This window comes from Zootoca vivipara, chromosome 10, assembly GCF_963506605.1.
Source record: "Zootoca vivipara chromosome 10, rZooViv1.1, whole genome shotgun sequence".
Lineage (NCBI taxonomy): Eukaryota > Metazoa > Chordata > Lepidosauria > Squamata > Lacertidae > Zootoca > Zootoca vivipara.
In genome coordinates, this window is record NC_083285.1 from 53606140 (window position 1) to 53631520 (window position 25381).

The 25381-nt window shown below is 41.8% G+C and overlaps 1 protein-coding gene across 1 annotated transcript; it reads left to right on the forward strand.

The window, feature by feature from the left end:
* Positions 1 to 5099: 5099 nt before the first annotated feature.
* Positions 5100 to 25128, forward strand: AMN1 (antagonist of mitotic exit network 1 homolog). The gene is made up of 7 exons (XM_035127987.2): positions 5100 to 5253; positions 11360 to 11492; positions 13156 to 13300; positions 14541 to 14758; positions 19725 to 19781; positions 20464 to 20575; positions 24550 to 25128. Exons 1-7 carry the CDS (start codon positions 5204 to 5206, stop codon positions 24621 to 24623), a joined length of 789 nt encoding a protein of 262 aa, XP_034983878.1. The 5' UTR covers positions 5100 to 5203; the 3' UTR covers positions 24624 to 25128.
* The last annotated feature ends 253 nt before the right edge of the window (positions 25129 to 25381 follow it).

The following is a 25381-nucleotide window of genomic DNA, read 5'->3' on the forward strand; positions in this document are numbered from 1 at the left end:
TGCTACACTGCTACACAGCTGTAAAAACTAGGTCAGGATATGCACCCTGGCTTTTAAAGTGGTACACATCATGTGAAACAATAATGAACCCTAGCATTTTAAACAAACTATTCAGCACTGGAAAGAGGTTATCTAAATTTCATACACTTATGCTAGGCTACAAAAGGGATACGAAATACCAAGAGAGTTTTAAGAGTTTTACTCTTTCAGCTCCTTACTATTAAACTACATTTTAATGGATAGCTCCATCAAGAATCCTCCTTACCTCATCTGTATGAACCAGTGTAGGACCTACCGTAAGTCCCACCCGGGTATTAGGAGCAATGGAACCACACAAAGAGGCAACATGCCAGGCAGGATACGACAAGATTTATTTGCTCAGCATATGCTAAGTAAATGGTGCAGTGCAATCAGCTCGCAACCTGCACACTGAATTGTGGATTTACAATACTTTTATACAGTCAAAAGCAGGCCAACACCTTATTTCCTTAACTACAAAAACACATGTTTTCCAAATGCAATACACCCTTCTCCCTTATCTGGTCCTGTGAACCCAGCTTGTACTCCCCTCCTCCTTTACTGGGCGTGTAGAGAAAGGCAGGCATTTGATAACAGTTTGCAAGCTACACGCCCATGGGGCCCCTGTCTTTTTCTCACTTTAAGCCCCTTTATACAATGTGCTGTGTATTTTCATATCAATTAGGTGTGTCTTAAATAAAAGTACTGGCCCTTCACCAGGTAACAGTTCCTGTCCTATTTCAAGATGCTGTGGGGTGCAGAGTGTTTGTTTGTTTAGTCGTTTAGTCGTGTCCGACTCTTCGTGACCCCATGGACCATAGCACGCCAGGCACTCCTGTCTTGCACTGCCTCCCGCAGTTTGGTCAAACTCATGTTCGTAGCTTCGAGAACACTGTCCAACCATCTCGTCCTCTGTCGTCCCCTTCTCCTAGTGCCCTCAATCTTTCCCAACATCAGGGTCTTTTCCAAGGGGTGCAGAGTAGGTGGGGAAAATTGCTGCAAAATATAACTCCTGTGAGAGGCTTCCTGTCCTCCCAGGTAAGAGTGCTGGTTCACGCTGATCAGAAATCGCCTCTGGAGAATTCCTATGCTGCACAAATAACCCAGAGATGCATTTTAAATAAATAAAAGCACACATTCTACTCATGTAAAATCACCAGGCAGGCCCCACAAATAACCCAGAGGTGCATTTTAAATAAAAGGACACATTCTACACATATAAAAACATGCTGATTCCCGGACCATCTGTGGGCCAGATTTAGAAGGCGATTGGGCTGCATCCAGCCCCCGGGCCTTAGTTTGGGGACCCCTGAGCTAGAATCAGCAGCAGTTAGCAATAAGTTTCAAATTCCTTTAAGTTTCGCATTCCTGGAAATCAGGTGCTTTCGGGGAAATCACGTGCCTGAGCTAGGCAGCAGTAAGTTTCGGATTCCTGGAAATCGTGTGCTTTCGGGGAAAGCAGGTGATGCTTGTTTGTAACTGTGTATAAAAGGATCGTGCACCCGCCAGTGGGTGTGCAGATTGCAGGCTTATTACGCTGAACCTTTGCTTTGCATATGCGAACCAAAAAAATCCTATTGTACCCTGCCTGGTGTGTTGCCTCTTTGTATTGGGTCCTTGCTCCAAAGGTCCAAGGTGGACTAAGGTCCAAGGTCCATCATCTCCAAGAGCCACCACACACAGACAGATCCTGGAGATGGGCTTCAAATGTTGTATTCCTTTTGTCAAGCCGCTCCTGAACAAGAAACGTCAGTAGCATCTTACCTGGGCTAAATAAAAAAATAACTGGTCTGTTGCTCAGTGGTCCCAAGTCCTCTTTTCTGATGAGAGCCACTTTTGCATCTCATTTGGAATCCAAGGACCCAGAGTCTGGAGGAAGAATGGAGAGGCACACAATGCCAGATGCTTGAAGTCCAGTGTGAAGTTGCCACAGTCTGTGTTGATTTGAGGAGCCATGTCATCTGCTGGTGTTGGTCCACTGTGCTTCATTAAGTCCAGAGTCAACGCAGCAGTCTACCAGGAGATTTTGGAGCACTTCGTGCTTCCTTCCGCAGATGAGCTTTATGGGGATCCTGACTTCATTTTCCAGCAGGACTTGCATCTGCCCACACTGCCAAAAGTACCTAAACCTTGTTCAATGCCCATGGGATTACTGTGCTTGATTGGCCAGCGAACTCGCCTGACCTGAACCCCATAGAGAATCTATGGGGCATTGCCAAGAGAAAGATGAGAGACATGAGACCGAGCAATGCAGAAGAGCTGAAGGCCGCTACTGAAGCATCCTGGTCTTCCACAACACCTCAGCAGTGCCACAGGCTGATAGCATCCATGCCACGGCACATTGAGGCAGTAATTGATGCAAAATGGGCCCAAACCATATACTGGGTACATATGCAGGCTTCTACTTTTCAGAGGTCCAGTATTGTTCTATTTGCAATCCTTGTTTTATTGGTTTCATTTAATATTCTAATTTTCTGAGATTGTGAATTTGGGTTTTTCTTCAGCTGTACGCCATAATCATCACAATTACAACAAATAAAGGCTTGACATATCTCGCTTTGTATGTCTCCTATATTGGTTTCACCTTTTAAGTTGAATTACGGAAATAAATGAACTTTTTGACGATATTCTAATTTTTCAAGTTTCACCTGTAGAAGTACCGGTGTAGCCTTCTTTCCTGCCCTCAGACCAAGTTCACTGAGCTGCCTCTGAGGAGGAAGGAGTCAAGCGACACCGGGTTATTTCAAGAGAAAAAGCTTTTATTTTGCAAAGCCAGGCAAAGCAAAATGGTGCTGCGTGATATTCACAGCAGGCACACCTTCACAGAGGTTGCTGCCTCCTCTTATACCCTTATCCATATCCTCTTTTACAGACATGTTTCATAACTTGGCTGTGTTCTGTCTACATGTGGTCAGGTCATGCTGGGAATCGTGATTGCCGATTCACTGTGGTTTAGCAATGGGTTTTAGCAATTTCAGCAAGATTATTTTCTTGTACGTGACCACGCGGCCTCGGCCAGATGGAGTCAGACGGTAGACCTATATGCCTTCTACACAGGTATCTTTCAAACCACACTTGCTGAAATTCCTTCTGCTACAAGCTATTAAGGATTCCCTTCCTCTTTTCAATCTTGCTTAACTGATTACACTTCAAGACATCTAATTGTGAGCCTGAATATTTGCATTGCACCTGCCTTTTAGCCAAGTAACAATACTGTTGTATTTAATTTTATTGTTTTTAAAGATCTTACGATAATTTATGTAGAAATGGTTCAAATTTGGTTGCACTTCTTGATGTGTTTTATTTATTTTTTATGGTTACATTGCTGGGGCTTGATTGCTATGAAGGGCCAGTACTTTTATTTAAGACACACATAATTGATATGAAAATAGTTGTATTCAAATACACAGCACATTGTATAGAGGGGCATGAAGTGAGACACAGGCAGGGGGCCCCATGGGCGTGTAGCTTGCAAACTGTTATCAAATGCCTGCCTTTCTCTACACGCCCAGTAAAGGAGGAGGGGAGTACAAGCTGGGTTCACAGGACCAGATAAGGGAGAAGGGTGTATGGCATTTGGAATACATGTGTTTTTGTAGTTAAGGAAATAAGGTGTTGGCCTGTTTTTGACTGTATAAAAGTATTGTAATTCCACAATTCTGTGTGCAGGTTGCGAGCTGATTGCACTGCACCATTTGGTTAGCATACAGTGGAACCTCGGTTTACGAACACAATTGGTTCCAGAAGTCTGTTCATAAACCGAAGTGTTCGTAAACCGAAGTGAACTTTCCCATTGAAAGTAATGGGAAGTTGATTAATCCGTTCTAGACGAGGAAAAACACCCCCTAGAACGGATTAACCGCTTTGCTCCGATGCCTTCGCGGAGGCTGGGGAGCGTTTCCGCGACTGGGCTGCAGCCGCGAAAGCGGTCCCCGGCCTCCGCAAAGGCATCTGAGCGAAGTCCCGGCTCCGATGCCTTCCGGAGGCCGGGGAGCGTTTCCGCGACTGGGCTGTGCAGCCGCGAAAGCAGTCCCCGGCTACCGGAAGCCGGGGACCGCTTTCGCGGCTGCACAGCCCAGTCGCGGAAACGCTCCCCGGCCTCTGGAAGGCATCGGAGCGAAGTCCCGGCTCCGATGCCTTCCGGAGGCTGGGGAGAGTCACGAAAGTGCTCCCCGGCCTCCGCAAAGGCATCGGAGCGAAGCCCAGCCTCCCCGAAGGTATCCGACGCTCCGATGCCTTCGGGGAGGCCGGGCCTTCGCTGCGGGCCTCCAGGAGGCATCGGAGCGAAGGCCCGGCCTCCCCGAAGGCATCGGACGCTCAGTAGACCTCCGGCACCTCGGTTTACTAACTTCCGGGTTAGGATAGTTCGTAAACCGAAAGTTCGTAAACCGAGGTATTCGTAAACCGAGGTACCACTGTATGCTGAACAAATAAATCTTGTTGTATCCTGCCTGGCATGTTGCCTCTTTGTGTTGGTTCCATTTCTCCTAATACCCGGGTGGGACTTAGGTCCTACAGCTACACTGCCCTTGGGCTCTTTTCCAACTCTACAATTAACTTACTGCATGCAAATTGTTTCCATGCTGTAAGCCAGGCATCCCCAAACTGTGGCCCTCCAGATGTTTTGGCCTACAACTCCCATGATCCCTAGCTAACAGGACCAGTGGTCAGGGATGATGGGGATTGTAGTCCAAAACATCTAGAGGGCCGAAGTTTGGGGATGCCTGCTGTAAGCCGCCTTGCGCATGGTTTTAACTACTATACAACGGACAGCATGGGAGTAAAATTGAAAGTGAAACGAAATGGGATGATGAAGAAGAAGTAGATACGTATAGGATTATTTTGGTCTATTTTGACGTTGCTTCACCTCAGCTGGGCTTGAGACTAAGCTAAACCCCCGTTTAGAACTTACGACAACTCCTTCCCTTCCGACCCCCAACCACCTCAGAAGGCCTCAGTACCGCAGGCCGAAGACTACATTTCCCAAAGTGCTCTGCTCTCAACTTAGGGTCGCTCTGCGAATTCCGAACTCCCCTTTCGCTCATTCGAGTTCCGTCGCAGGGGAAAGGGCTGAGGCATAGAGGGCGTTGCGTTCGTGCAATGCGAGGAATTGAAGGACGGTCCCTGACGCCGGACATCCCCCGGCCTGAGAGGAAAAGCGAGAGCGAGCTGCCGGGGCCTAGCGATGAGTTACCTCAGCGAAAGCGCCGGGGCCGTTAGGTCCCTCCTCGACTTGTGAGTGGCCAGCGGGGCGAGCGGGGTCTTCCCTCGTGCGTCCCCCCACCCGCCATGAACCTCCCCCGGCACCAGGAAAACCACCTTATTTCACCCCCATCTCCGACGTCACCCTTTTTATATCCTCCCCGCCTCTTCGCCAACCTATTTGCTGCCCTTTGTCCGGATTCTGCCCCTGGGATGTGCCAACAAATCAACGAGGAGAAGCGTGCCCCTGAGCGTGTGCAGAGAGCAGTTTTAAATAGCTGCGCGGAAGAGGCCGTTTCAGCAGGTGCGGCTTGGTCGACAAGCAAGCCTGCTGAAATTCTACCGTACCTTGCCTTGGGTACAAGGTAGTCTAGAGTAGTGGTTAGAGCCCTTGGGCTAGGGAGCAGCCCAATACAAATCCGATGAGGAGGGAGGGAGAGCCATGTACATCACCTTGAGCCCCTTGGAGGAAAGGTGGGATAGAAAAATATATTACATAAACAAACCTGGCTGTTCTTCTATTGAAAAGTGTCACCAGCTTCGCAGTGGGACCATTATAGCTGTGCTTTTAATAAAAATAAATAAATCATTGCGCTCCAAGACTTTCTGGAGTGACCCTGCATTTATCTCATACCTGGAAAAACTTCACCTGCTGATTTTCTAGCTGTTAGAGATTTAAAAAATAATAACTGGTTCCTAAGAGATTAAAAAATAATAACTGGTTCCTAAGACTTAGGTCTCAGAATCCTTTAAATAAGCTCTGGGCAAAATTGGTGAAGTAGTAGAATTTTATTGAAGGAAAAACATCATTCCTTATTCTGTGGAGTCCCTTGTGGTTACATACCTTATCAGCTATAAACTATCAAATTAGCAGGCAGCTGCTCTTTAGACCTTTAGATTTTTATGAAAAAGCAGATAAAAGCATACCTTAAAAATGAAGTAATGAAAAGGCAAAGAGTTGCTTAGATACATCCTGTTAAAAAAATGGCCAAGTTAGATTGTGGTAGGTGTGTCTTAATAGGATCCATTAATAAAAACATTCTTATAATAAGAAACATTAATAAAAGCATCCTTATCCCTTGGGAAACAATGAAAAGGCAACATATTTCTCACACCAGCCTCATGCGTCTGTTGATAGCACAAGCAATTTAACAGAAGCTTAAGAAGTCTGTATGGGGAATAAATTGGGCATAAGTTGGACTGAATCCTGCTGCCCTGATGTTTGAGTTATCATGTATACTTGAGGATCCTAAATTTTCTCCTCCAGGGCTGAAAATGACTGGTTTACTAAGACCCACCAGTCACAAAATGGTGGTGCACGGGCAGAACCAATCATAAAATTGTGGCAGACAGAGACAGAATCTGTCATAATCAGCTGGTAATTACTGACATCATTTTCTATTGATGTGTAATCCAGTTTTGAAAATTGGTAAATTCTTTGTTGAAGCATTTTCCTTGTGGCAAGGAATTTTGTAGCTCAGCCTCCCCTAAACTGAGGATAGACATTTTCCTTTGGAGGTATTGCGATCCAACCTCCCATAGTTTGCTGATGCAGTGGCTCTAAGTGGAAAATACTTTTTCTTTTCTATTTCTATTTCTCCTTCCTGCCCCTACATGGCTTCCAAAGTACTTTCACCCATTTCCTGTATTTTCTTCTCCTGTTCTTTCACACTCAGCTTGTACCTTATTCCCTCCCCTGCCTCTTTCATTCTTCCTCCCTGGTACATTAATATTCACTGTATCCTCCTGTAACATATTTCTTCTCATATCCACTTTCTATTCCCAGTTTTCAATTTATTTATTATTGTTATTATTATTATTAATAATAAATATCAACCTTTTATCTCACTTTCTAATTTTCTACTCCTATTATGGCCCTTTCCTCTTAGAGGAGGGCACCCACCCATCCTTCCTGCCCCCCCCCCTATCTCCATGACATGTTTACTCAGCATGTAAGAAGTATTGGACTAAGAGGAGGAGGACAGGCAAGTGATGGAGGCTCTGAGCAGGCTGTGGTGCTGAGCCTTCTCAAAATGGTCTCCCTACTTGTTTTCCATCACTGCCTTAGATCACAATGTCTGTCCTTCCTAACCAAGTTTATTAAGGAATAAATCCCATGGAGCTCTTTGGGACTTACTTGAGTAATCATCCATACTAGGGATGCCAACTTTTTACTCTCCCTGTCACCTATGGCTAACAGTGATTTGGTCTGCACAGACATAAGCAGATACTTTTCTCCTTGCTGGTGAAAGCATTCACTTGTGCTGCTAAAGGCAAAGGAAGAATTTTGGAGGGAAGTTGGCAACCCTCATTGGTTACTGCGTTACCTGCCAAAGTACCTGAATACATTTTCAAATGGCAACATCTGAAGACCCTGTCTGAATCCAAGCAGAATTGTTTCAGTAGTACCGTATGTCAGACTGATTTTTCAAGAAAGTACCGTAGGTTTAACATTATTATCTGGCATACCCATAGACCTATATTTTATCTTTATCTTCTCTGCCATACCCATGTTAAACCACAAACCCTCAGGGAAGAAATATTGTTTTAGTACTGTGTGTGCCTGGTTCTTGTGATAATTTCATATTCTTTAACATTTGCAACAAAACAGCTACAGTTAAGGAAACCACATGCCCAAGGGCAGATTCAGAAAGACATAGTTAAAGGAAGTAAACAAAGTACTTGATAAAAATTGTGATGGAAGCAGTTTTGACCTCCCATGTTACTTGTATTCTGAACAATTAAATTTACAGTTGCTTACATAAAAATATTCTGTAATGGATCTGAATAGCGATCCAGCTCTGCTGACAACAGTGGACCGATAGATGCCTCTAAGAAACTCACAGGCAGAGCAAATTGGAAATAACCATCACAGTTTCTAAATAGGAGGTTTCTTTCAACTGGCTATTAGCCATTGGGAGACATTTCTAGAAATTTGTCTAATCTCAGGAATCCTTGACATACTGAGTAACCCCTGAATTCATTTTCATTGTTTGTTTGCTTATGTGCTCTTCAAATGTTTTTTCCAGGACAGTTTACATAATGTTAAAAACACAAAATTTATTAAAAAACAAAACGAAGTACAATAATAAAATAATCAAATCCTACAACATATTTATTTTATTTACGGTATATAGAGATTTCCAACCACTTTTCAATTGCCTATATAGCATTACTGAGAGTGACTACTAGCAGAGGATTCTGGGGGCATGCTGAAGGGTACCCACTCGTTCATCCAGGGCACTGGGACCCTATAGCACACTCGACATTGATGTGGAAATCGAACTACAGGACAACTTTTGTTTCATGCCTAATGCTCATCTTCATTCCAAGTGGCTGAAAGAGGTCTTAGCATACATTTGCCAGAGTGTCCTCTGAATTACAAAGTGCATAGTAGTTATACAGTAAATGTCATGCACAGTACAGAGATTCACTTTTTAAAATACAGTTGAATATTACAAAGAGTTCAAAGCAATATTTTAACATGTTACATAAATAGTTGTTTGCCCTAAGATTTATTTTACATAGCAATAATATTGCTTATTGGCAGTTTGCAGTGTTAAAACACTTTTGCACAACTTTGTTCTTGTGACTAAAGCAGTATGTGGACCAGCAAAGTCACCCTCACCCTTATTCCATGTCACCTTCACTCTTATTGTTGATCAGAGCAAAGTTCATTATCCTTAATCCTGAAGTCATAATTTATAGATTTCTCTTAACTCTGGCTACACGTTGCAGGGAAATTCAGTCACATTGAGCAAACTGTCTTTCAACCAATTATCATTTTCACTCAGAAGCCCTTGAGCATCCGAGGAACCTCAGAGTTCCCAAAGTGCAGTTTAAAACTAAATGTCTCAGTAATAATTAAGCTTAATGTGGGGAACCTTAGAAACTTTTACCTTCCAGATGTTGCTGAAATGCAACTACCATCAGCCCTGGCCATTGGCCATGCTTCCTGTAGTTGATGGGAGCTGTAGTTCAGCAAGAAAGATTCTGCACACGTGCTCCAAGCCATTCAGAACTGAATATACATATATTTGTGATTAGAACTCATTTAAAGCTGTTGTGTTAAATGTTTTTTGATATGAGTAAACTTTGTGAATATATTTTTGACTTGTTTGTGTATGTCAGGTGGACTTCAACATGTTGGACTCCCACCAGCCCCAACCATCACAGTCAATAGACAGGAGTCATGGGAATAGAACAATACTGTACCTGGAAGGACATAGGGTCCCCGCCTCTGGTGTACATCTATATTTTTTTCATTACCTAATTTTGTACTAGGTGCTGGACAGCCCCCTTCCCCTGAGAAGTCCCTGTTGTTACAGTCTTAAGAAATTGTACTTCCTGTACATAATTAGTGGCAAGTGGGCCTAGTAATCTGCTTCATTATTATTATATAGCTTTATTGATGCCAGTATCAGAAATCAATATTTCTTTGTGTCTCTCACTGCCTTGCTAAAAAGCTGCTTCTTGAAATCTAGTTCTTCTTGAAATATAGAACTGCTAAGTTCGCAGTTAACCACCTGCTAGAAGGAATGTTCTTGGCATTCAGTCATCAGATAGGTCAAGTTGACTGGACAATGTTCTAGTTGGCAAGACGCCCAGAAGTTTGATAAGAGGAAGAACCGAGAGCGCAACAAGCATTTGCAGGAAATGTCTTTTTATATTCATCCACAATATTCTATAGTGGTGTGCTTCTTGAAGAATGCTTGAAAGCTGTAATGATCATTATGTTTATTGATCAGTGCATTAGATTGAAAGCTCTCTATGATTCTTATATGTTCTACTAGCTGGCCCGGCCACGTGTTGCTGTAGCTCAGTCTGTTAAATGGACCCTCAGAGTCCCCCTTCAGACTCCCCTCACCTTCAGAGTCCCCCTTCATTTTGTTGAAATGTTTTACGCATGTTCTGTTTACACAGGCTCATCCCCCCCACCCTATCCCGACCCATGAGCTATCCCCTCCCCTCCTCCCCCCACCCCCGGCTCATCCCTGTCCCCACCCTGTCCCGACCCATGCATGAAGTATGCCGTTCCGTCCTCCCCCACCCCCCGGCTTATTCCTGTGGCTGGGCATACCCTGTCCCGACCCATGACCTATCCCGTCCCCTCCTCCCCCCACCCTCCGGCTCATCCCTGTGATTGGCCTCACCCTGTCCTGACCCATGAGCTATCCCACCCCTCCTCCCCCCATCCCCCACCCAGGCAAGCCCCCACCTCCACTTGGCCCAGTGTGGAAAGCCGAGCCGAGATGCTGTGGAAAGGGAAGCTTTCCTAGGTGCAGTACCAGTGTAGCCGTCACTAGAGGGCGCTGTTTTGCAACCTCTCCTGTGCTCCCAGCATGCACTTTCGTCTGAGTTGTGAGTTCTGGAACACGTGGTTTTGGGGTTTTACCTGGCCCAGGTGAAACATCTGTCTATGCAAATGGTATGCAAACCCTCACATATCCGCATGTGATATTGTGTCCAGATTTGAACGCAATCGGTCAAGCGGTTTTGGTGAAAAGTGGAAACCAACGGACATAGCCAGTTTACATTTATATATACAGTATATAGATTGTACTTGCGAATATTTTGCTACCGTATATCTGCTGTTTATAGGGTGGGGTGGAAAGCACCCAGGTTCTGCTTGTGTAGCTCAGTGCTGGTCACAGGTTGCACACAGGATATTGACTTGGGTGCACACCCGGAAGGATGTCTGATAAAGAAGGGGATTTTTGGCATCTCAGAATGTCACAGTAACCTACGGTAGGAAGTTCCGTAAATGGCTTTGTACCTAAAGATTGCTGATTTTTGCAGGAAAAAGGAGAGGTTTACCAATATGGACAAAGGAAGGGCTGCGACCACGGTTATTGGTTAGCAATATATGAATATGTAATGTCTGACGTTACCTAGAAAAAGGTATAAAACCCCAGGGCACCATTGTCTGGGGCCCAGCCTCCTTTGGGAAATTACCCCTGCTGTGCCTTATTGCTTTAGCAATAAATTTTACTTTCTTTTTCTCCAACTCTGAGTTTGTATCTGTGAGAAGTTATTGTGCTAAGGTTCCCAGGTGCCACGCTACAAATTGTTCCCCAAGTTGCCAAGAAAGTGTGTCATCTTATGACTACTCTTTGTTCTTTCCCCTCCTCCCCTCCAGAAGTCTTCATTGCTTAACGAGGAACATATCCAGATATGCGGAAGATATTAAGCCTTTGCCTCCCAACATCAAAGATAAACTGATCAAATCATTGAGTGTCCAAGGGTGGATAAGTGATTCAAATATCAATACGGTAAGGTGGCACTTTGAGCACAACTCACCACATTGTCATCATTGTGACTTACAAACAATACATATTTATATTTGCATCTATTCCTGCTGTCTTTTCCATAGTCAACGCCAAGGCTGTGTATTTGACAGAGTGTTGTTCTAGGACCTGGGAAATCAGGGTTATAATCCAGACTCAGCCATGTAGTTCATTAATGACAGTATCCTTTATGGAAAGCGTTGGGCTTGGATGCAATTCAATGCCATATTTCCTGGCTGTGTGATTTTTTGTTCGCCATTATTTTGGAGTGTACTGCCCCAGTTCCTTATTCATTTCTGCATATTTTAGCAACATGACTGTGTATTGTGCCCCAATAAAGTGGTGGAGTTGATGTGATTTAATGTCAGTTCCTAGAGGATGCTGTCCTGGATGTATGGGTCTGTGATTTGTGATGTCCCAAAGCTTATTGATCGTACACCCCTACGGTAGTTCTTCATCTGCTGTTGTCATTTGAGGTCATCATGTTCTCATGAGTATTGAACAAACACAAATAATTTGATTGCAGAAAAGTAGTGTGCATCTTGAAAGGGACATTCTTCAGGTCATGGGGATAATATGGGGCATTCTAAATTTTACTTTTGAGTTCAGAGACATGTCAAGTTTTGTTTTGTTTTTTAGTTTTCTGATTGAGCTATATTTCAAATTCCTACACAGATAAGGAGCTAGGAACAAGTAACAAAGTTAAGCATCAGAAGAGTTAATTATTGTTTCCCTTTAACCAAACTTGCATTTTTTTCTTTAAAAAACAAAACAAAAAACTTGCATTTGCTCAGTTGCATTTACCCACACCTGCACCATCCAATCCTGCCATTTATGCTAGTTCCTCTTCTCTTTGGTGCTGGGTTTAATTATCTCATATTACCTTGAAGAATGTTCAGATATGTGAAGGAATCTGGATTTGATAGGGACAATCTACTGTATTATGAAGTAGAGTTGCATCTAGCAACATTTGCCATCAGCGTAGTATAACTTTTTACCCCTCTTCCAAATTGTTACATTAGCCTCAAATGTGAACCATGGCTGAAACCTCTTGACTCATCTTCCATATACAGGCCAGTTTCTAATGGCAAAGCTATTAAAATCCATAAGGTTAAATAAACTGGCAAAATGATCAACCACTTGCCTAAGGAAAGAGGGCACAGTAATTTTATTGATTCTATTTGCTGACCCCTTAAAAAGCTTGGGATACCTGCTAGATCTTCCAGGAAGGAATAAATTAGATGTAATACTGATCTGTTGCTGACAAGGCATATCTGCTATTGTTTTAAATAAATTTGAGGTAATAGAGCAAAAGTTAAAGCTGTGGTAACAAACATACATTTTCCAGATAGTACTTCAGGGTCTTTTGTGAGTAAGGACAGAAAAGCTCATTAAAATCTGAATGAATATTAAATGAATTTATTATTTATTGGTAGAGTCCCAAGGGCCAGATAAAGAGGAATGAAGGTTACATTTGGCCCTCAGGCCTAAGGTTCCCCATTCCTGTGCAAAGAGGAGAGCTTGACAAAAATATTACACGTAGAGCTTGACAAGAATATTTTCATTTTAGGTTTTGCACCCTGTGCAAAGAGGAGAGCTTGACAAAAAAAATTACACATAGAGCTTGACAAAAATATTTTCATTTTAGGTTTTGCACCCTGCAGTAGAGGCACTCGACCTTCGGGACTGTGATGTTTCAGATAATGCCTTGCAACAGCTTTGTAACTGCAAACAGCTTAAGAAAATTAACTTAAACATTTGGAAAGGCAACAGACTAACAGTCACTTCAGAAGGTTTGTTTTCTATGTGATATTTATTTCAAAGGACAGTGAGAGAAATTAAGTTTCATTCAGGCTTTCTTCTTCTTCCCCAAATAGGATTCTCATTATCATTTTTAGTAAATAAATACCCAGAGGATTGGGTTTTCTTCCATACATCTGCTCTGAAGGCTGTATGCATGCTCTTTCTTTGTAATTTTGAGCTTTTTCATGACTCAGGAAGCTGCCTTATGTTGAGTCAGAGCATTGATCCATCTAGCTCAGAGCACTATCTGCTCTTACTGGCTGCAGCTAACCATGTCATCCCAGCAAATAGCAACCCTGCTTTGTGAGGAGCTTTTAACTGGAGATGCGAGAGTCTTGCTGCTTCAGGCCAAGGGCCCATCTAACCTAGCATCTTCCATGTTTCTCCGAAAATAAGACACCTTCTTATATTTATTTTTCCTAAAAAACAAAAACAAAACTAATAGTCTAATAAACATCTGGAAGACTACAAGTTCCCCACTCTGGCCTAAAGGCACATGATACATCAACCTTGCTGAAGTCCAAGTCTGGGAGACCATCTCAGAATCCTATGTGTATCACTTTGAGTTCTACTGTAGTAGAAAGGTGGGATATGAATGTAAATAAAGCAAGTGAATGTCATTTTAGGTACTGGTCATACAAATAGAAAAGGAAGGATTAGATGAGAACAAGCTAACAAGAGTTAAATGCACTTATGCCCATTCCCATCAATGGTCCTAAGGACACTTAACTCTACAGTGGTATCTCGGTTTATGAACAGCCCTGTTAACGAACTATTCAGTTTACCAACTCCGCAAAACCGGAAGTAGTGTTCCGGTTGGCGAACTTTACCTCAGTCTACAAATGGAAGCCGAATGGTGGAAGGGCACCAGCAGCAGGAGACCTCATTAGGGAAAGTGTGCCTCGGTTTAAGAACGGACTTCAGGAACGGATTAAGTTCGTAAACTAAGGTACTACTGTATACTGGATTGCAACCATTATTAGTATACTGGATTGCAACCATTATTAGTAGAGCACAATGAATATACTAATATGATGCCCAAGGTGGCCAGCATGCAAAAGTTATAAGCAGAATTGATATTTGATGTTAGTATCCCTCAGGTTTGACTGTAATTTGTAGTATTAATGCCCAAAGTGTTTTGATATGTTGTTTTTAATTTCTTCTAGTATGCTCTTCTATTGAAACGTCTGGAGATGAACATGAGAATGATGTGCTTTGTTTATCCAACAGGGGTTGCAGCACTGGCTTTGTCATGCCCTTATTTACGTGAAGTCTCTTTTAAAAGATGTAGCAACATTACAGATAGTGGAGTCCTTGCCCTTGCCCTCCACTGCCCACTTTTGCAAATAGTTAACATAGGTGGATGTTCCAGCATTACAGATACATCACTGCAAGCTCTTGGACAGAACTGCCAATCCCTACACAGTGTGGATTTTTCATCTACCCAAGTAAGATTGTTGGCAAATATATATCTTGTTGGCATATATATCTTGAGGAATGGCATAATTAAAATGATACTCTTGAGAACTGACTCTTACTTCACTAAATTGCTATTGGTATTTTGAGATGCTGTCTTGATAAAAGTGCATTTTGGCCTCTTTTGCTTTCACAATTGCCTTAATTTTGCTTAGTGTGGTTGCATAAGATAAAATGATGTTTTGAGCCTACCACAGGAAATGTGGACTCTTATCTATAAATTGCAGTGAACTTTGTTGCGAAAATCGTCATCTGGCTTGTAAATCTAGTGTTTCCCATTTCCCTTTCCCTCCCACCCATTTTACACTTGTAACTTACATTGTCAGAGTGCAGGTTTTGCAGGAAGTGGAATGTTATCCTTCAATGTGGCTGTGATGACTTCAGTGATGTGGAATGCATGGTAGAAGCTGACCCATCCTTCTCAGATAGGCTCTCAGGTTGGATCTATACTTGCACCAGTATGCAGTGGTAGAATTGACCCTATCACTTCACACTACTTATGAATGCAACTACTAATTGTATTAATATAAAAAGTGATGCTTTTGAGATTTAGACCAACCAGACGAAGCAATTAGGGGTAAAATAAATGAGGCTCTTGTAGCCATGCTAGAGATGCAGAAACAGGATTTGGATAAAGCTATTAATTGTGTATTTAGGGTTAAATCTCCATATGTCATAAAGAAAAAACTTCTAGGCAACTGTCTAGTTCTTTATAATTCCAGAAGTATGAAAGATAAAGTGCTCCAGACATAGATGATGAAAGGATTATACCGTATTTTTCTGTGTATAAGACACTGCCATGTATAAGACATCCCCTATTTTTAGGGACTCCAATTTAAGAAAATAGGGGTATATAAGACGACCCACAGTTTTTCACATAATTTTTCAGTTAAAAAAACCTAGTCTTGTACACGGAAAAGTACGGTAATGTTAAAAGAGATCCCAGTAAGATTATTGAAGAAAAGGTAAAGGGACACCGACCATATTGGTCCAGTCGTGACCGAGTCTGGGGTTACGGCGCTCATCTTGCATTATTGGTCGAGGGAGCTGGCGTACAGCTTCCAGGTCATGTAGCCAGCATGACAAAGCCGCTTCTGGCGAACCAGAGCAGTGCATGGAAACGCCGTTTACCTTCCCGCTTGGAGCGGTACCTATTTATCTACTTGCACTTTTACGTGCTTTTGAACTGCTAGATTGGCAGGCGCTGGGACTGAGAAATGGGAGCTCACCCCGTTGCAGGGATTTGAACCGCCAACCTTCTGATCGGCAAGCCCTAGGCTCTGTGGTTTAACCCACAGCGCCGCCTGCATTGAAGAAGAGAGAGGATTATAAATGTTTGATGGAGACCCTTAAAAAGAAAATTATCTGCCAGTTGGGAATTCCTGGAAGGAATTTCCTTTATCAATAAAGGCAAAAAGCAGAGGTGTGTGGAACTGTTAAAAGCACATACCTTTGTGAGGAGATATAAAAAAGACTTTGGTGAGATTCTGGGAATGCAGCAGGGAGAAGAGGAGGAAGAGAAAGAAGAGGAGGAACAGGTAGATAACAAAGTGGGAGGGGAGCAGAAACAAACAGGAACTGTGTGAAATAATATTAAAGATAAACTAGCAATAATAGAAAATGGATCTTATAATATTTTAATGGAATGTTAATGGACTAAATAATAAAATGAAAAGGAACAAAATAGCACCTATATTGACGCAGCAGAGATTAAGTATTATTTGTTTGCAAAAAGACAATGCAGAAGATTATTAACCAACAAAGGTCTGGGACAAGAGTTTATCTCTTCTGATAAAACCAAAAAGAAAGTGTATTGATATATGTTAACCCTAAATTAGAATCAAAATTAATTTTAAAAGATGAACAAAGTAGAAATATGACCATTGATCTGAGATTAGAAGGAGAATCCATTATTGTAGTGGGAATTTGTGCCCCTAATGATCGAAAAACTGATTTTTTTAAAAAAGGAAAGAGAAATTGTTTGTCTTGGGTGATAATAAAATAATAATGATGGGTGACTTAAATGGGGAAGTTTCCCTCGAACTAGACAGAATGATTCAGAAAATAGATTCAAAAGAAGGGAAATTACAAAAAAATAAAATTACACAGTGTACAATTTTAATTTAATTTATTTATGGCCTGTTAAACATCCACTAGAATGCAAATTTACTTTTTTCTCAAATACTGATAATTCTTCAAGTGGACTAGATCTTCTCTGGGCCTCAAAAGAATTATTAGCCAAGTCCAAAAAAAGGTTGAGATCTAACCAAAGACATTATCATAATGCCATCTTGGGTTTTTGGACCAAAGTTCACAATTTGAAAAAGAATTGTTACAAAATAAGGATAAAAATTTGTCTAAAATGTATAATATCTTATTAGAATGGGGGGCGGGGGAGAGACGAGCTAGTTAAAGCATCATTGACACACTGGGCAATGGATATAGGACACAATATAGTGTCCTTTGGGAGAAACTTTGGAAAAATGATCTGAAATTTACTGGTTGTGAAAGAGAACAATTTTAAAATGATCCATAGGTGGTACCTAATTCCTACGGTAGTAGGTTGGCTGAGAGGTATAAAGCAGAATCAGATATGTGTTGGAAATGTAAAGAAGTGGGAGGAACCTTTTTCTATATGGTGGACACTCAGAAAGGTGAAAGAATATTGGGAAATGATTTCTAAAATATTGAATATTTATAGACTATTGGGAAATGAGCGCAGTCCCCCATAAAGAAAATTGGCAACTTAAGATGTTAGAATATGCAGAACTTGCAGGTTTAACCACAGAATAAGAGAGCAAGAACGTATATTTAAAGAAGAATGGAAAATATTTATTGAATATATGGAAAATAATTGCACACAGGTTAAAACGCTGGCAGAATTAAAATAAATTCAGCAGAGTAAATAACATTGATTGATAAAAGTGGAAAACTGATTTGAATAGTTATAGTTGTTGTTGTTGTTTAGTCGTTTAGTCGTGTCCGACTCTTCGTGACCCCATGGACCATAGCACGCCAGGCACTCCTGTCTTGCACTGCCTCCCGCAGTTTGGTCAAACTCATGTTCGTAGCTTCGAGAACACTTCGTAGCTTCGAGAATAGTTATAGTAAAATTATGTAATATGAACCAAGGAAGGAGGAGAAGGGAAGTCAGTGAGAGCCAACCATTGACGACTGTGGAGAAGAGCCATAGGATGATGGGCTTACCTGGTGCCTAGATGTTCCTGGAACCTGGTTGTCCATGGTGGTTCTGGTCCGCCCCCTGGTTTTTGAAGGAGGAATGCCCCAGAGGCCCTTACCTACCACCGCCTTAGGGCAGGCAGCGGCCTCCTTCCAGGCTCCTGCCTCGGCATCCAACCATGCAACAGTTGGTAGGCACATGGTCTGTCTGCTAGTATGGGGACAGGGAGGCCTGACAAGACAGAGTTTCTGCCTGTTTTGGAGGCACGTTGAACTAGATAATAACTGGTAAGACAAGGATTCTGCAGTATCACACAGGAAGAGTTTGGGCTTGTGGTGATTATTTGTAGCAGAAACACTACTGCTGAGGCTGCCAGAGGTTTAAGGGCTGCTGCATGCACAGCTAATGCAGGGTTAACAGGAGATAGTGGGGTTGAGTAGTGCTACTGAATAGAAGAAGAAGAAGAAGAAGAAGAAGAAGAAGAAGAAGAAGAAGAAGAAGAAGAAGAAGAAGAAGAAGAAGAAGAAGAAGAAGAAGAAGAAGAAGATAAGGTGAAAGAGGAAGCTAGAAGAGGAACTGCAGATAAGTCAGGCTAGGGGAAACCCTGCCAAAATTAGTGAGAATTGACCAGTAAACCAGGCACTGTGTGGCTGCACGAAGCAAGGCTAATATTTAACAATATGTGAATCTGTGAAAGAAAAGAAAGCAACCAATATTTATAAGTTCATATCTTGGAAGCAATCACACAATATAACCCACAATCTGCAGGCTCGTGGCTCAAGTAACCATTTCAATCAGGAGGGGGAGCAATTCATTTATTCCGATGGGGGGAGCGATTAATTGGAGGGAGTAATCAATGCGGCAAAGGCATGGCATAATTAAAATCCAGAAATGTAATTAAATATAGGTGCAATCAGCGATGCAAGTACATTAATATAAAGCATAATCAGAAGGAGCAATTCATCATATAACATTAGTGCAGAAAACCTATTAAATAACCGGCGTCCTTCACGCCATGCTTCTGTACTGATCCTCTCCATTTTCAGATAAGTTCTATTCTTCCTGTTCCTCTCTTTACTTGTTTGCTTCTTTTCTTTTGACTTTTGCTGCTCTTCAACATACATACATACATACATGAATGAGACATATATATTGCCCAGAATTTGGTGCTAAAGTTATTTTTCCAGCTAATTACATAAATGGGTATCTAATGGCAGAAAGGTTAAAAGCAGTTATAAACACAGCAGATCTTCCTCCAGCATATCACAGTTTTGGGAGAAATTTAAAAGGAGTTCCTAGACTGGAGTATCCCTTCCAGAAACTCAAAAGAAGAGGATGCAGGCTTTAAGTGAAAAGATAGAAAGATTGAAATACAAATGCACATAGGGACAGCCTAAAAAATAAGGAGGTGGCTTCCAAGAACCTCATGCAAAGCAAAGTTTCTTATACACTTTCAGATTAAACAAATTATTTCTGAGCAGCCAATCAAATGATTACAACCACTTCCCCATAGGAATGACAACTTATGGTCATCATTCTAAATCAAATAGAAACCTTTATACAGTACTCTTTTTACTAGCCCACTCCAACCTTCTCATTATAATAATATGTGATAATATTTTGTCATCCTTCAAGGTCTACTTTAATTAATATCATATTAATTAATTATTTACATGTCTACAAACATCTATTCTTAATGATCCATGATTAACATTTTATTCAGTGTACCAACAAAAATTCTGATTTGTCCCATCCAGGTTACTGATGATGGTGTAATAGCACTTGTTAGTGGAATGTGTTCAAAGAATTTAAAGGTAACTTTTCAACTTGTTTAGTACAAAACATTATTATTAGTAAATAGTATATTTAAATTTCTTAATAGAATTAAGGGATTAAATCAGTGGCTATTAGTCAAAGATGACTAGATGCCCTGCTTGTGGGTTTCCCATAGGCATCTAACTGGCCACTGTAGAAACAGAATGCTGCTAGACAAGATGGGACTTTGGTCTGATTCAGCAGGGTGGCTCTTACTCTCATATGGGTTTTTTCCATTATTGCAAGGATTAGCAAGGCTTACTGGGCATGGGTTGGATCACTCCCGTGGAGATCCTATCCTCCGTGGGCCAGACCACACAGTGCGATGCCGCAAATCACGTCTGTGCATGCCCAGACACCGAAAATCGCCCTTGCGCAGAACCGATTTCCGGCATCTGGACATGGGCAGAAGCACTTTCCAGTGCCACGGACATGCGCAGAAGTGATTTCTGGCATCTGGGCATGCGCAGGAGCAATTTCCGGAACCACGGAAGAGAGTCACCATCGCTGGTTTAGCACAGCACATGGGGACTCAGCAAATGGGCAGCTTAGTTCGGGGGCGGCTCGGGGGCTGGTTAAACGGCCTCTGTGAGCCGCTTCTGGCCCATGGGCCTCAGGTTAGGAGCCCCTGCATTATTGTCCACAACAGTTGCTTATACTAGTATTCATTATCCCTAATAGGAGATCCATATGGAACGGTGTGTGAATCTGACTGACATAGCCGTGGAAGCTGTTCTCACTTGCTGTCCAAGGATATACATTTTTCTGTTCCATGGATGCCCACTGATAACAGGTGATTCAAAGTGCTGCTTACTAGCTAAGTTCAACAATAGATTTTGTGAACCTGTATGAGCCTTAAAATCAGTCTCAAAGGCACTGCTCACAGACCCACCAGCAGGATCCATCTCATTGGTGGGCACTAGAGAAAGTGTATTTTAAGCAGTGGCCCCATATTTTTTTAAGTGAGTTTAAAGTTTTTTTTTATGTTTGTTGATATTGTGAGTGTACTGGATTTTAAATTAGCTTTGCTCTTTAAAATGGTTTTAAAATATTGCAGTATATGTAATTGTGCATTCGTTTGCTGGTTTGATATATTCTTGCTGCTCTTTTAGCTTTTATATTTTAAATATGCTTTTTATTGCAAACTGAAGGAGAAATCTCCCTTTTCCTTCTAGTCCATTTTCCTTCCTTCCATTTTGAGCAGTTAGAATTCTAAATTCTGAATTACCTTCACTATCCTCTCCTAGTAGGTAAAAAACTGTTTTAATCAGGACTTATGTCTTTGTACACTGAAAAAATGCAACATAATCACCAAGTGTAATGGTCGGTGGCTCCTACTTGCCCCTCCCAGGCAATTTCCTGACTTGAACAGCTTGTGGGAAACACACAACTTGGCACTTCTCTTGTGAACCATAGTCAAAACAATTCCCCAGTAGTTCGCTACCACCACCCTTTCTCACTTGCACCTGGCCAGAGAGTCTAAAAGGGATAGCTCTCCGCCTTGTTACTAGGCTGCAAGCCTCTGACTACTCTTAATAAAGCAGGCAGAAATTCATCTGGTTTGGTTTCTTTACTCAAACCCAGGCACACTCACTTGTGCAGCCCAACACTCAGTATGTGACCAAATGGTTAAGGGACTGGACTAGTTGCCCCACCCTGAACAGTACTCAAGGTCCAAACCAAAATATACCTTTTCAAGGCTTTATTAAAAAGTGTAAAACATACAACTTAAAAATAGCAGTGCACATTTCTTGTGAGGTTACAGAGATAGCAAATAATAAACATAAGCATACAAATTGCTCTAACTAAGGATACATACGGATACGGCAGATGATATATCTTGTTACAAAGCTTTCAGAAGGCGAAGCCCGCAGGCCCCCCCTTCCCCTCTCACAGCTTCATACTGGCAGAAGCTCTGGCGAAATTGCAAGTGGCAAAATGCGAAGTTCTAATACTAGAACTCCCAAGTTATGGTAAAAAGGGTCAGGTTGGGTTGGGCAACTACCAATGACTTCAGGTGTAACCCATTTATCTTCACCTGTCTTACTTCATACCCTGATTTAATACTGGCAGATAGTAAGACAGTTCTCTTATCCCTTCCCAACTCAGCAAGGGCAAGCCGACCTCCAGTTCTCTCATCCCTTCCCATCTCATCAAGGGCAGGCTGACCTCAGGTGGACAGGATAGTCTGATTGGACCCCCTCCCATCCGTACCACAAGGAAATAGGGACCACCGGTGTTTCTTCTTCAGCCAAAGGCAATTATCACATTCCTTTACAGGCAGCTAATTGGGGCAGCAGAGAGAGACTTGGCAGGTATTGTTAAAGGCCCAGCCTGCTTTGCTGTCTCCCAGCATACATTGCTCTTAACCAAGGATTCAGAGTTGCTCATACTATAACTCCCATGCCATGTCCATGACACCAAGGCAATGGTGAAATGAATGCTAGGCATGGCAATTTAATTTAACCTTAGGTCAGTAGGAGGGCTAATATCACAGTCAAAGGCAGATGTTGGTAGACAAGCAGTAATAGAGCAGTAAATAATACATAGGTAAATGTTTATGTGTAATTACATACCGGTATTATTAAAATGAGATGATTAGGGTGGGCTAGTCAGATGAGCCAAATAAGCTCTGATTGATCTAAACCAGGGTTTCCTAAACTTTGGTCTCCAGCTGTTTTTGGACCACAGCTCCCATCATCCATAGCTAGCAGGACCAATGGTCAGGGATGATGGGAATTGTAGTCCAAAAACAGCTGGAGACGCAAGTTTGGGAAACCCTGGTCTAGAATGAGGACAGTGGGTTGTAACTGTTGTGGGAAAGTTTGCTGTAATCCTATGTTTGGTTAAGTAGTAAGAGAAGGAACTGGAGGTAGAGGCAAGTGGAGGGATGCCTGGTCCCTCCGCAAGTAATTAATTACATAGCTGGCATTAAAGAGTGTCTAATATTCTATTATTTAAAAGAAATTACAAATAAAGTTAACTTGAGGGTCCTGGAGGCTGATCTCAAGATAATCACAAACTACTGTGATACCACAAACATATAGTAACTTTAAAAACCTATATTAGCACAAAACAAGTGGCTCCAGATTATTCAGTTATTAGATGTGTCCTGTGAGCAGCTTTCATAATGGTTTCCATGTGGTCTCTCATTTATTGTATTGAAGATTTTGGAATACCCTGTTACTGCTTAGCTGCAGTAGAACAGTGCCATATATACACTACCTTCTGACCATTATGTAGTGCAGAACTCAAGGTGGATAAATAAGACTTGATGACATGATACTAGGAAGCTAGGGGAGACCTATGGCAAGGTCAAAGTGAGTGGATTCAGGGTTAGGTGTTGCAGTAGGGACTGGAATTTCACCGATTCTCTTGTATCATGAGTGTCCTCCAACAGACGAGTAAATAATAGCAGTAGTATGAGTAGTGTGGCAAATATTCCCATGCCTGCACCCATTTTTTCACCTATTTTGGCTGATTCCAGAGACATTGGCACAGGCCCTATTGCTGATTTTCCTTACCACAATGCAAAACAATTAAACTTGTTAAAATGGGAATAAGAGGCATGTTTCTATTTTTCTAACAGCCTTCAGAGACAGAAGGGTACACCACTACTCCCTGTTCCATATCTTGAAACAATATGCTTATCCTTCCTGTTCTAAAAAGAAAGCCTTGAATTGTCCTGACTTAATCAGTCTACCTTCACAGCTTAGTTAAACAAATTACGTTCACAGCAAATGCAATTTTAAACAGTTGCTCTTCGTATGCTTCGATGTGAGCCAAATACATTCTTGTATAACTCACGTTTTGACAGTATGCCTGTGTGGATTCTGTCCAGATATGCTTGTTTAACAGGGCAATTGTTTAATTCAACTGCATCAGATACAATCAGTGCTTTTTCCCAAGAAGTTGTTACAGTAAGTGCCACACTTTTTAACAACAAAAAGAGGCGCCAGTACTGTGTATCCTTGAGTACTCCTTGGGGGAAAAGGTTACTGGATACAATGTTGCTAAAATTATTTTGCCTTGATGCTAGTAAATTTTGTTCAATCAAAATTGGGTGTTTTCCACCTCAAAAAGGTGGTTTAAAACAGACCAGAATCAGAATAAGAACAACAGTTTCAAAGCAACTAAGTAAAACCCAGAAATAATAGCAAAACAACAACATTGACCTGCTCTAGTGTTAAGATCAGCAGGGGAGGCCCCCTTGGCAGTGCTGCTGCTCTATGTAGTCTGATGGGCAGTGGTGTGTGAGAGGTGCTTCTCTCTGTTGGCTCTGTTTGTTGAATAACGTGCTCTCCTTGTGCTGCATTGCTGTTCTTTGCTGTTGTCTTGTTAATTCTGCTCTTTGTTAGTTTGGTCATTTTATTTTATGTTTTTAATACAGTGTGCTGTTTATTTGTGAGGTAACTCACTATGGGACCATTCAGTGAAGGGTGGGCTATAGGTAAAAACAATGAATGGACGTCTGCAGAAAACACTGGAATATAAATAAGAAACCGAAAGCAGCAACAAACATGTCTTAACCTGCTTAACCAGAAGAGAAGAATAAGTTTATTACAAGAGCCAGCAAAGCGTTTATCTAGCAAATAGCAGCATCAATTTACTGATCTGGAGGCCCATTTCTTAAACAATGGTCTTGTAGATAGATCTCTGAAACCCATTCCTTCTTCCCCCTAAATTATTCGTTTCCATTGCCCTTCTATCCTATAGAAAATTGAATTGTCCAATATATTTTATCATCCTTGTTTCCTTGTTTTGCAGATCGTTCTCGAGAAGCCCTGGAACAGTTGGTTGGACCAAATAAGTTTAAGCAGGTTTCATGGACTGTTTATTGATTTTTTCTTTAGCTGTTGGTGGCATCTCTTTTTCAAGAAAGAACCATTCCTACAACAGCATGTCTCTGGTGTTGTAGAGTGTACTGTCTCCCACTGACATGCTTCGTTTCTGTTTCAACTGCCAAAGGTAGTGGCACTAATGCTGTGTTGATTTTCTTGATTAACGAGAAAGTTGCTCTTTTTCCCACTCCACATGATGGATTACAGATAGGAAGTTGTTAGTGTTCATATAAGAGCAACAGGTCAGAACTGTAATTCAGGAATCATTATGTTCAAATGTTAAGTTCTGTTAAGTTCTGTGGCAGTGAAGAACTAACAGGAAAATGTGATGTAGCAGGTGCAAGACTTGACAGCTACTATTTCATCTAAGCATTTTGTAAGGTCACCTGCTCAGCCATCACTTTGGGGAGGGTCAGTTATGTTTCAAGGTAGCCATTATAATTTGAGACATGAGGTTTTGTTTACTGCATGCTGGTTCTTGTTTTGAAATAAATGCTCCTACCATCTTCAAGTTGTGAATGTATTTTCTTTCATTCCAAAGAATTAATGCATGTGTTTATAGTACTCATTGCTTCTGTTTCTGGGTGAAAAGGTCAACATATGGCTTTGCGCTAACACCTCCTAGCCAGGATACCATGTCCTGGCCCAGGGAGGAATGTAGTAATGAAAACTAGAAGGTATACTGTTATCTAGTCTAGGAATTTGAATTTTTTTTAATTAGCAGAAGAGCCCCTAGTACAGCATCCTGTTCCCCATAA